Below are 12,664 nucleotides of genomic sequence, written 5' to 3'. Positions count from 1 at the left end.
CAAAATCAGGCACCTCCAGTCTCAAAATGATGCAGAAAAACTAGTCCATACATTTGTTACGTCTAGGCTGCCCGTATAAGTCCCTTAAGACTCTCCAGTTGATCCTGAATGCTGCAGCACGTGTGCTGACAAGAACTAGAAAAAGAGATCATATTTCTCCAGTATTAGCTTCTCTGCACTGGCTCGCTGTAAAATCCAGAATAGAATTTAAAATCCCTCTCTTCACCTACAAAGCTCTTAATGGTCAGGCACCACTGTATCTTAAAGTTTCTGCCTCCTAAAAGGAAATTTTTCCTTGCCACTGTTGCCAAGTGCTTGCTCGTGGTGAGAATTGTTGGGTCTCTGTAAATAATATTATAAAGAGTACCGTCTCGACCTGCTCTACAGGAAAAGTACAGAGATAACTTCTGTTATGAATTGGCGCTATATTGGCTACAAAAGCACATATGCACACACAAACACCCAGGCAAAGCCTAAAGTTACACAACACACACACAGGCATGCAATCAGAGTCAGAGATCAGAAAGAGTAGAGCATTCAAGCATTCAAAATACAAAGAGATTTTCTCTACTTGCCTGGAGAATGTACAGTTGGCGCTTTAGAGTTTCTACCACATCACTACATAATGATGGAACACTGTTCTGTCTCTGATACTGTTTATTTTTCAGCAGTGCAAAGGCTCAAACATAAAGAGGCTGTGTAGTTAGAGTGGTTCATCCTGTTACAATGGAGAGATTTACATATAGGAATTAGAGGAATGTAGAAATTACTGGGAAGTACCAATGGAGGCAAACATTCAACAGTTATATTTGAAAATATTTATATTTTATAAAGAGATGCCTGTTTCAAAATATCCTTGTTTATCCTATAGGTAATCATTTGGTAAGACACTAGGCACCTAAATACAGACCCTTTTCAGACTTTTTTGAAACTCCAGTTAAATGGAACCCATCAGGCTAATTGCTTGGAGTTAGAAGAATTTGACATTGCACTTTCTCCAATTACATTACAAAATCAACATACAACAAACACATCATACATTACACCATTGGTAAATAGAAGGAAACTTTAGGTCTATAGCAGAGGGCTCTTTCAGATTTCACTATCTGATAATAATTATTATCTGGAAAGAGGGGAGCTCCACTATTGACACACTTTATTTTAAAAAACATTATATGGGAGTGCATTTAAGAAATTAAATTTCAGCAAACATACAGTTAACCTACAACCAATGTCTTTATGTACCCAGAAATAAAACTTCCCTAGGGCTGGACCTGACAAATGAGATGTCTAAACTCATTTTCTTGTACTAAATACCAATATTGATTATTTATAACTCACTGTGAAACTTTGGAGGCCCTTAAAATTCATTTTCTTACAAAAGCTGCTTTTCCACCAAAAGTACCAGGAACTTTCAACCCCAGGAACTACTTTTCAAGGAACTAAAAAGGTCCGTCAGCCCATTGTTGTGTGCATTTCCTCTGCAGTCTAAAGACCTGGGAAGATTAGGCAAATTATACCCATTAGGTTACACCCATTACACAACTGCATAACTCTATTGTTTTAAACACATCACCTGCAATTCAGCATAAGGACCTTTGCTTATTTTAACCTATGCACTCTCACCTGTTTAAAATTCTGAGCTTACCGGTGCATAATGCTGAAATTGAGAGCCACTACTTCCACAGAGTGTTGTAATATTAGAATATGGTAACACAAGCATAACCATTACATACATGTCTTTTTACATATATAGCAGTATATACTTGTTTTCAGATAGAAGAACAACCACTATACACACATTTAGTTCCACAACTATTTATTAATCTGCAGAAATATAAATGTGCAAAATATAACGTTTGTGTGCTTCAGCAGGAGATATGGGACGAGGGCTGCTGGTGATAGGAGTAAACACACTGGTCTGCAGCCTGCAGTTCACTTTACTCGTCTGTTTTATCTGAAAAACACGGTGAAAAAAATAAACGTGTCTCACGGCAACGACATTAACAAGATATCATTTTGTATGATCGATTTAGCCAACCCTTGTCTTAAGGAACACCACGATTTTACACCATTAACGTTAGTGGTTGGCGTTAGCATGTACCTTACTTTAGCTTTTGGTTAGGGTAGCAGTAGCATGACAACAGTTAGCGGTTATAGCATTTAACAAGCAGCATGTGGGCTGTATGTGATTTACCTTCAACTGACTGGTCATCCGGTGTCTTCCACCACAGCTTCTACAGCACAGTAGCTGAGCCGCTGCGTCAGAGAAGACCAGCCTGTGACACAGCAATGCATCGATCAGACGGTCAAACCAGCCTTACATAATAAAGCCTTACATAATCTAGCACCCTCATATATCAGTGACTGCCTCTCACTTTATGTCCCAACAAGAACTCTCAGATCTTTCACTGTCTTTCTTTTAGAAGTACCTAAAGTGTCCCACAATAAATCTGGTGGGGCTGCTTTCTATTTTTATGGCCTTAGATCTTAGAACACTCCCTTGATATTTAAAAAAAAATAAATAATAATATTAAATATTAATTTTAATTTTTTTAACTTTACATTTAATTTGGGTTAACATAAAAACATAAAAAATGACACCAGCAAACTGTTTCTGTTTGCTTTGTTTGTTTTCCTATGCCTTTACTATTTATAATTCTTTAACTGTAGTTGTTGTTTTTTAAAATTTTTATTTGATCTTGTTTTGTTAAGCTCTTTGGGCTGCATCTTTGCATGAAATGTACTATACAAATAAAGTTATTATTACAATTTTTATTATTATTACCTCTTTATTTTCTCATTACAACCCTGCTCTGATTACACATTGTTGACAGCTGTGCTGTTAATATGTTCTTATTGTTTTGGGTCCTTTAACACCACTACTGACACCACGTTATGAAATTCTTCTATTTGCTCTTTGGTAACATTTTCGTGCAAGAAACTTGTCCACAAACAAAGTGGAACATTTTGCCTTGGGTGTAAGTTATGCTAAAAATTAAATCTCATGCATGCATACCTCTTTATGAATAGATGGTATTCATCAGGCTGAAACGAGCAGTTTACGGTTAAGTTGAGAGAGTTTGGTGAACCCGTTTATTACAGCTTTTTCACTGAAAACAGCTGCACGCTGCTGCTGGAACTAAGGTTGATGAGAGCTGTGAGACTGAACCAAACAGTAAAAATGTATAACCAAAACAATACACTGAAAGTTGCCAAAATGCTCCCTAGGGCTGAGGGGGACTGCAGAATTGAGTGATAATTCTCTGTGGGTTCATCTCTACGAATGACACATGTCACATTCCACATAACATCAATTGACAGATTGTTAATATAAACATGTTTATTAGCACAGCTTTAACTTTGTTGCCTAATTAGTCACAGATACTTGTTGTGTATTAATACCTGAAGATATGTGTAATGACGTCTAAATGAAGTCTAAAACACATTCATACATGTAAGAAAAATGCCTCACAATGCCTAATCCAATTCAAGGTTTTACATAGAGTTACTGCTCTGAACCAAGCTTTTTTTTTTTTTTTTACTTTGTTAGATGCCACACTGCAGCCAGATCCCATGCTGATAATACTCATCATTTCAGAAGCACATGGCACACTGACTGCATTCAAACAACACTATTGCCTTTGGCCTTACAATAGAAAAACAAATTATACTTCAGCATTGGAGACATCTGAAGTACTAACTGTGAAGTAGTGGCTCAATGATATGTGTGATATCTTACATTTGGGATTAGGTACAGTCTCAAAGACTAGAAAGTTTGGCCCCCTTTGTCTCCTTTTTGCAAGAGGTTACAGATCAGCACTAGTGATTATTCCATATATGATAGCTCCTAAAGGATAGGACAAGGCCAGATGGCTGGGGAGGATAATGATATTTTGATATTCTCTTTTTTTCTTTATGCTCTTTTAGTCTTTTTGTCCATTAGACAGTTTTCCCACAAACCTGTTCTGTTACAGTATGTGCTTATCTGACAAAAAAAATCTATTTTGTATTTTTCCCGGTTCATCTGAAAGAAAAACTGAGAACAAAGTAGTTAGCATGAGCAGTGATAGCCACCATGAAAACTAGAAACGCAGAGCCCATTGAAAATCCACTGTTTGATTATAAAGTGACCACTGAAATCTTTGATCCAAAAAAGAAAAAATAGAAAACGTCAAATCAGAGCTAGCCCAAATTTGTTGGTATGTGGTATGATAGGAATTTGGTAGGTAACACAAGCGCTTATATGTGCAAAGCCGGCAGTAACAAGACTTAAATGAGGGAAAATAATAAGCTGGGTGGGTTGTCCCTGCAACAGTATGTCAGCTACTATCCTAAAACTCATTCAACAGAACTTCATAGAGATCCATCAGCCTCCACACAAACAAATCATATTTAGTTGAGGTCATCTAAGGAGAAACATTTGTTCTGTCATCTTGAAAATAAGGAGTCTCTTTAGGTGGCTCATTTAACTAATTCCATTTCCGTGTGCATACAAAATAACAATTACCCTAAACGGGAGCTTTGTCATTGATTATCTTTCTCTGTCACGAAAGAAGCAGGGGATGTGCTATATTATTGAACAGAACTGCATCAAAAAATTAAAGCAGTATGCTGGTGGAAAACACTACCAAACAAGCAGGCTTGCAATATCCTCCGTCTCATTATAACCTTAATAAGCTACACTTAACTTGACAGTTCATGCACTATTACCTTATACCGTATTATTATCATCAACCGGTAAACCCACTTGGTACTTCACACTTATTTTATTTTATACTTATACCCACTTGGTACTTAATTTATTTTCTGACCTGTATTATATTTTTTGCTAGTACTTCTATTCCTGTGTGCACTGACGTAAAGGCGAGCTGCTGTGACAAGAGTTTCCCCTCAGGGATCAATAATCAAGTATTTCTGATTCTGATTCTGATTAAAGTTTGCACATCACATTTGTGTACTTTAACAAACAAATGCATTCAGTCAAGATAAAAATAAATTAATCAATAAAGTATGTTAAAAACTGGTTCAATCATGTAATTCTACTTCAAAAGTAAGCTTATTCCTTTGTTAGCACAGTGTTTTTGCAATACCTGTCATGATGAACGTGTCGGAACCACTGACAGCAGCGTTGGATGGATGATCGCTTCTTGACAGATAACATCTTTGCGGCCCAGTAGCCGATACTGTGCGGATTGGTACCGGGTCACGGCCCAGTCATTGAGAATCACTGACATATCTGATGTTGGGATTCAGGTATGGCAGGTTTGGTTATTAGCAAAATATCAAAGATATTTATTTGTGTTAATAAAACTATTAATATTATCAAAATTATTAATATAGATTAATAATTCAGTATAATATTTTAGAAACAGTCTCAGTCTCCACATCTTATCCAAAGATTCCAGATAACAGGGAGAGCAGGTGGAATGTTTATAACACAACCATGTCAGGACCAACATACCCGGTGATGTGGACCAGCGCAAACAGAAGAACACACACTGCTATGGCGTTATTGGCCATTACTGCCAGTTTACTGCCATGACAAAAGTGCTGTGCACCTTTAAGTGTTGAATTCCAGGTAGGTGTGTAAGGAGCAGAAGCACAATCGTCACGGAGAATGGGGGTTTCACGTCCCCCCAGTATATCAAATATGGAAATCTGGCAAATAAGGCAAATTTGTTTTCCTCAATATTTAGTGTTAAAATGATCCCAAAATGCACTCGATGTGTAGTGTTCACCGTTCACTGAACCCCTCCTGCTTCGTCTTGGCATACGTGTCAACCATCAATAGAGAACACAATAGCCGTGTGTGCAGCTCACAAGCTCTCCCCAAAGTTTTGGGTCAGTTTTGTATTCTCCACGTGTAGAGCTTTAATTCACAAGAAAAACACAATATCATCAGTGGTACACATGCTGGATATAAACCAGTGTGTTACTGCTGATGTTGTTTAACTTATCTGGACTAATATTTTTTTTAAGTAACATGCATGTGTCATGAGTTTTACTGTACATTCAAGAAGTACACACTGGCTATCCTCTGTGATACTGGACATACATATTGACATAGTGTTTGAGCTTGGACTTAATGCCAGGTGTGGGTGCATGTGGATGCAAATGCGAGCCTGACTGACCGGTGAGGTGATTAGTTCCTTCCAAATGCCCCTTTCATAAGGAGCAAAGCCGACCTGCTGATGCAGATGTGGCAGAATACCTCAGATGTGTACAGGCACAGCCTCATTTCACCAACATTGGCCATTAGTGCTTTGAATTTGCCATGCTAATGGCTGCTCCTTACTGTAACCTTAAATAGTTTATACCCTTATTCATATTTATACACTTAGCCCCACTACCAACAGCATTACCACCTACCTGGTCCCGCCCCCCAATGTCCCAATTTTCTTTTGACTGATTGATAATAGTAATAGTTCTTTCATACTTGTATTACATCCATGAATTACAAAAATATCACACTTCCAAGAAATAAACAGATCTTCACTAGTGAAATGCAGAAATGAGTTGGTAGATTGGCGCTGCTGAATGTTAACAGTCAATGTTTCAGTCGTAGTCATCTCAATTCTCAATTGTGAAAATGGTCTGAGTTCTCAGAAAAACTCTTCTGAGTTCTCAGACCATTTTCACAATTGAGAATGACTTCCGGATGGAAGCCAAAACGTCTTGATTCTGAAAACAGTGTCCAAATGACTACGACTGAAATCTTTTCTAAGATTTCTGAGGTCTCAGACCATTTTCACAATTGAGAATGACTACCGGATGGAAGCCGAAACGTCTTGATTCTGAAAACAGTGTCCAGATGACTACGACTGAAACCTTTTCTACGATGGAACACTCCTGGACGAATGAGGGACTACACCGTCTTAACAGTCAATGTTATCATTATTTCTTTTTACTAGAGGCTGGCACTGTGGCTTGTTTGCCACAAAGTAAATACAGAAGCTATAGTAGTACTATAGTACTGTATGTATTGCTGAAAAACATTATACCACACATTAAATTGAATTGCACAATGTGTTCGGGTCAGTGTGGCCGGACACGGTCCACCTACAGCCTGGTAAGATAACAGATTCCCCATGAGACTAAGAGCCAGTCAGGCAGAACAGACATATAAACTACTGCAGCGTAAAGTAAAGGGTCATCCCGGCCAAATATTACACACTGGAGGTGAGAGGCTTGGCAGGCTGGTGGATGGAGGTGGCAGCAATGTATGTGTTCAAGTGTGTGTGTGCAAAAAATCCTATACCTTCAGTGGACCTTTTCTTCAGGTCTGTGACTGTGTCTGTGTGTGTGTGTGTGTGTATGAATTTAGGATAAACATACATGAGAGAATGTATATGTGTGTGTTATCCAGCCTTACCCTTTAGGTGGATCTTATTTTCTGGGCTGTGCACCAACACAGAGCTAACTGAATCCAAGCTGTCGTAGTTACTGCAGCCGAGAGGGCCTGTCCTTGTTTCGGTTACCTAGGAAACAGAGGAAGGACAGATCTATTTACAATATATGTTTTCTTTTTTTATAATGCCACATTAGCAGTGAATGAGGCAGATGTTTGTTCCCATTTCTGACAAGTACACACCTTGTGGCAGGTGGAGTGAGTGAAGGCAGGCAGAGGACTTTATGTGGCAGAGCCCTCTGACAGAAGAGAAAACCATCGCCATCTTTTGCTTCACTCCTACACCTGCAGCCACAGCTGCCTGCAATGTGCCAGCTGCCTCGTGAAGAACAGTGGAAGGGAGGGAGACCGCAGGTGTTTGTGTAAGAGGATTTAAACTTTGAGGCAGCAAAATCAAAGATACAAAGGGAAGCTTGCATTAAGTTAATGTGCTTTAATAGAGGTCTGATATTAACCATTGTTACACGTGTGTGTTTGATATAGCAGCAAACAACAATTTGCTATGTAAATGGACTGTACTTGTATAGCGCCTTTCTAGTCTTCCAACCACTCAAAGCACTACATATCACATTCACCCCATTCACACACATTTATATTACTGATGGCATCAGTCCAAAGTAACTAATCATTTTAGAGGCAGCATGTCGCTTATAAAGTTAATGCAAAGATGCAATTGGATGCTAACAGGCGCATCTTCACTTTGGGTGTTGCAAATTAAAGTGAAGATGTGTCAGCATGAGTTGAATATGTTCCAACAATCCTGAAGATCTTATGGCTCCATTCCTTTCTGAGAGCCGGCTCTTTCGGCTCCCAAACGGCTCTTCATTTAATACCACTTAAGCTGGTCACTGCCTAAGTTACATTCTTATTTGTTGCAAGACATAAATATGAAAGCAAATCTGCAATACATTGAAATATTCTGTCATATTGATGGTTAAAAAGTGGGAATTATCAAGAATAACTATCCTAGTTGTATAACAAAAATAACACCCTACTAATGAAATAGCATGGTTAATAAATAATTACACAACTCTATACAGACACATATAGTATATTTCAATTTATGATATAATATGAAACAAAAAATATTTCTGCTCATATTTATACACTTAGCCCCACTATCCACAACGTAGTTCTCTCCCATTGTTCACTTAAAGGAGCCAGCTCATAGAGCCAACTTGTTCGCGACGACACATCACTAGTTGAGACCCTCTGTTATTGTTTCCTGCTGGGTGTCTGCAGACAGTGCTGAGTTTTGCTAGCAACACAACAATGCTGAAGTTTTAGGGGAAAAGTCATGATCACAAACTAGAGATGCACATGGACAGAATGTCTGCAGCTCCTCCAACTCACATACTGTGGGGAGTTTGATTATTGCGAAATGGTAAAACAGGATAAGTCACAATCAACCTATTTTCGAAGTAACATACTTAAAATAATTCTCTGCCCAAAACACTTGCCATACTTATACGAAACTATGAATGGACATTAGAGAAGTGGATTATAAAGTGGAATGGTTTGATTCTTGTTTTCCAATGTGAAAATTTTAATTCAAGCAGACCGCAGTCATTGTTCTCCATGAAAGACAACAATACGAATGTTTTACAGCCACAGTTTTTGTTTTTCAAGCCCACGGAGACTAGATTTACTGTAGATTTAAGTATGTATCACTTTAACACAACAATTTCATGTATGTTATTACTTAATCTCTGTTTGCCAATGTTAATTGTGGTTTCTACAATCATAATTTATATCCCCATAGTCAGCACTTTATATTTTACTTTTTTTTGTTTGTAGAAACCATGAAAGCTTTAGAGCTAATACATTTCAGCTATGTTACACTAAACACACACGCGGCTTGTTTGTTACTCGTGTGAGGAACTTCAATGATAATACACCTGAGATACCGCCCCCGTCTCTGCCTTTGTTGAAAACTCCCAAGAGCCCTTCACTTAGAGGATCATTCAGCCTGGACTATTTTGTTTTTAATGTTTATTCAACAGTGTGCATTATTTAAACATGGCAGAGTATGACCCTAAATTTTTTTTTGACATTCAGGTAATATAATCATTTATTATTTTTATTGCAACTGAGTAAAGTAATGCATTACTGTTCCTATTGCAGCAGTTATATTACATTACTGAATTAAAGACCATAATTTAAGCAATTTACATTCTTTGAATGGGTTCCTACTACTGCGTTATTAGCATGGACTGCATAAAATATGGAGTTAGTCTCTTAGGTTTCTGAAGAGTCAGTTTAAAGCTCAGGGTGGTGGCTCTGGCTGACACCATCTTGGCAGTGCCTGACTCCGCCAGCTCTCGGCTAATCCAAAAATGTTCAAAGACGTGGGGCATCACACACACACTGTAGTTTATTTTGAATCAGTCCCACATACACCATGTTGCTGCTGTAAATACCCACAAATATGCATTGATCCATAGTTGAAAATAGTCCCCAACAAATGGACAATTTCCTCCTGCTTGAGTAACATTTGTTAAAAGCCACAGTGTCCAGCTGTTTAAGGAAATTATTTACTAATTTCAAAAATGAAACTATATCTGTGACCCATTTTTAAAGATATGTCTTCAGTCTTGGGACTGAGTGCCACAGACTGGGTAGAGAAGTCATAAAGAATTAAGAGACAGACTAACATATTGTTGGTTTTGGTCTTTTCATGGGATTAGCTGACAAAATATAGTATAATGCCTTAGGAAATGTGATTAGAAATGGGAAATGTATGTCTATATATCTTTGTTCCATCACATCCCAAACACTGACTGTTATATACATCACTATGGATCATGTAAATTGCTAGGTTAACTACCCAGAAGTAATTTCTCCTGTTATATGACATCATCAAATATAATTTTGACACCACAAAGAATTATGGGAGATTAAAGTAACAACAAAGGTGTGACGCTTTTACTTTATCTTTCTATTACTATATATAGTATGTTGGTCAATAAAAAAATGTAATTTGTACAAAAATGTTTTCACTACAACATGATGAGGTTTTATAGTGGAGTGAAGTGTCTGACTGCAGTTTCCCTGCTGATTTTGGTGCTTGACAACCACAGTGCTGAGGTAAAAATACTCTGCCTTCCTTTGCGTCATACGGAGCCAGTTCCTCTCTCATTTCCAAACAGCAGATTTCACACAGATGTTACAGAGGGTCTTTTTTGTCTCGCAAAACTGTAGTCTAAACTGGATATGTGACTGAGGTTCCTCCACTTTATTGCTGGAGATAAAGATAATGTATTTCATTCCTACCTCCTACTCAGTGCTGCAGTGGCACAGAGCCCAGAGGCGTACATGGACACAGGTCAAGTACATCCCACTCAGTGTCACTTCCTCTTGGGCGACTAGTTGATCTGGCAGAACACGGCGCGGCAGGTGGCTTGCATACCAGAGATCCTCATTTAGCAGAAACATGTAAAGGATGCTCTTCAAGCGGGAGTAGCTGTGTGTTTGTTGTGTGTGCACTTCTAAGTGTGTGTGTAGGCGGGTGTGCAAAATCAATGAGAGTTTGCAATTGCTAAAGAACAGGACTATTTACCTGCCTGTCAGTCTTAAAGGAGAACAGCTGCTTTATTCCTGTCATCATGGACAGGTAAATAGGTTCATATGTGCATTTTTAGTTTTTTGATTTGAATGTGATTTTTATTTGAATGAGACTTTAAATTATTAATGCTGATGAGAATTAATAAAACAAATAAACACACATGTTGCATATTTCTAAATCTATATCCACATAACAGATAGTTGGTATGAGCTTATATTAAAGCATTAAGGAGTTGAATTGTTTCAAGAAAATTAGTTTTGTTACATTACATTATTCATATGCAAATTTACGCAGCATATTACACAATCTAATTAGATCATTTTGTCATTAGGGAAACTGTGGTGTGAAAAAATTAAGGTTCAAGCATGGATTCCTCTTGAGTTATTATGATAAATGACATCAGGTGTAAACCTTTTTGGACACACGTTGTTTATGCCATAGACTGTATATAAAAATGGACGACATGACAGCTCCCCAAAAGTGAAGCCAAACATCTCGATCACCCTCTGGTGGCTGGCTGCAGTATAGGTCACAAACCACGCCCCCTCCATCTTAGCGGATGGGACATGGGCCAAACTAAAAAATCAAAGTACATGTCAGAAATTTTTCCCCAAAGTTGGTTTCTGTCATTTTAGGTAGTTCTTATCATGCTGATGTATGTTCAAGTGTTCATTTTTCTGATAAGTCTGGTTCTAATTAGTAATTTGATACTATAAAAAAGGGGGTTTCACGTCATGATTGACAGCTGAGCCCTGCTTGCGATTGAGTTGGCCAGGACCTAGATACCGCGGCGTCAATGTCTGCGCCGAGAGGTTTTGAGAGTGTCGTCCATCTTTATATACATTCAATACATGTAATGGACAAAGTGTCATTCCCCTTAGATTTAGAAGTGTAAAAGTTGAATGAGTCCAAAATCCTGAATGTCAAAATCCTTGGTACATGGTGCGCGCTCTCAATATTGTGAGCCACCAGGGCGTGCCTCTTTATATATTTTTAATATCATACATGTATTAACATTGGAAGTTTTCTGGGCATTGTCAACTGGTTGGAGGCCCTTGGGTAGACCCAGAACATGCTGGAGGGATTATACTGTAGATCTCATGTGGTTTGGAAATGTCTTGAGATCCCTCAGGAGAAGCTGGAGGTTGTGGCTGGCTAGCCTGCTGCCACTGTGACCTCGCCCCAGGTACAGTGGGGCAAAAAAGTATTTAGTCAGCCACCAATTGTGCAAGTTCTCCTACTTAAAAAGATGTGAGAGGCCTGTAATTTTCATCATAGGTACACTTCAACTATGAGAGTCAGAATGGGGGGAAAGAATCCAGAAAATCACATTGTCTGATTTTTAAAGAATTTATTTGCAAATGGTGGAAAATAAGTATTTGGTCAATAACAAAAGTTCATCTCAATACTTTGTTATATACCCTCTGTTGGCAATGACAGAGCTCAAACGTTTTCTGTAAGCCTTCACAAGGTTTTCACACACTGTTGCTGGTATTTTGGCCCATTCCTCCATGCAGATCTCCTCTAGAGCAGTGATGTTTTGGGGCTGTCTCTGGGCAACACGGACTTTCAACTCCATCCAAAAGATTTTCTATGGGGTTGAGATCTGGAGACTGGCTAGGCCACTCCAGGACCTTGAAATGCTTCTTACGAAGCCACTCCTTCGTTGCCCGGGCGGTGTGTTTGGG

The 12,664-nt window shown here is 38.4% G+C and overlaps 1 protein-coding gene across 1 annotated transcript in view; it reads right to left on the bottom strand.

The window, feature by feature from the left end:
• Window positions 1–12,664, bottom strand: part of brinp2 (bone morphogenetic protein/retinoic acid inducible neural-specific 2) — a 277,419-nt gene that overhangs the window by 109,983 nt on the left and 154,772 nt on the right. Inside the window, exon 5 of the mRNA XM_044219849.1 lies at window positions 7,376–7,481. Within this exon, the coding sequence (XP_044075784.1) occupies window positions 7,376–7,481 (106 nt within the window). The remainder of the gene's footprint in view (window positions 1–7,375; window positions 7,482–12,664) is intronic.

This window comes from Siniperca chuatsi, linkage group LG13 (genome assembly GCF_020085105.1).
Source record: "Siniperca chuatsi isolate FFG_IHB_CAS linkage group LG13, ASM2008510v1, whole genome shotgun sequence".
NCBI lineage: Eukaryota > Metazoa > Chordata > Actinopteri > Centrarchiformes > Sinipercidae > Siniperca > Siniperca chuatsi.
The sequence above is the reverse complement of the archived record's forward strand: the minus strand, read 5'-3'. Positions and strand labels throughout refer to the sequence as shown.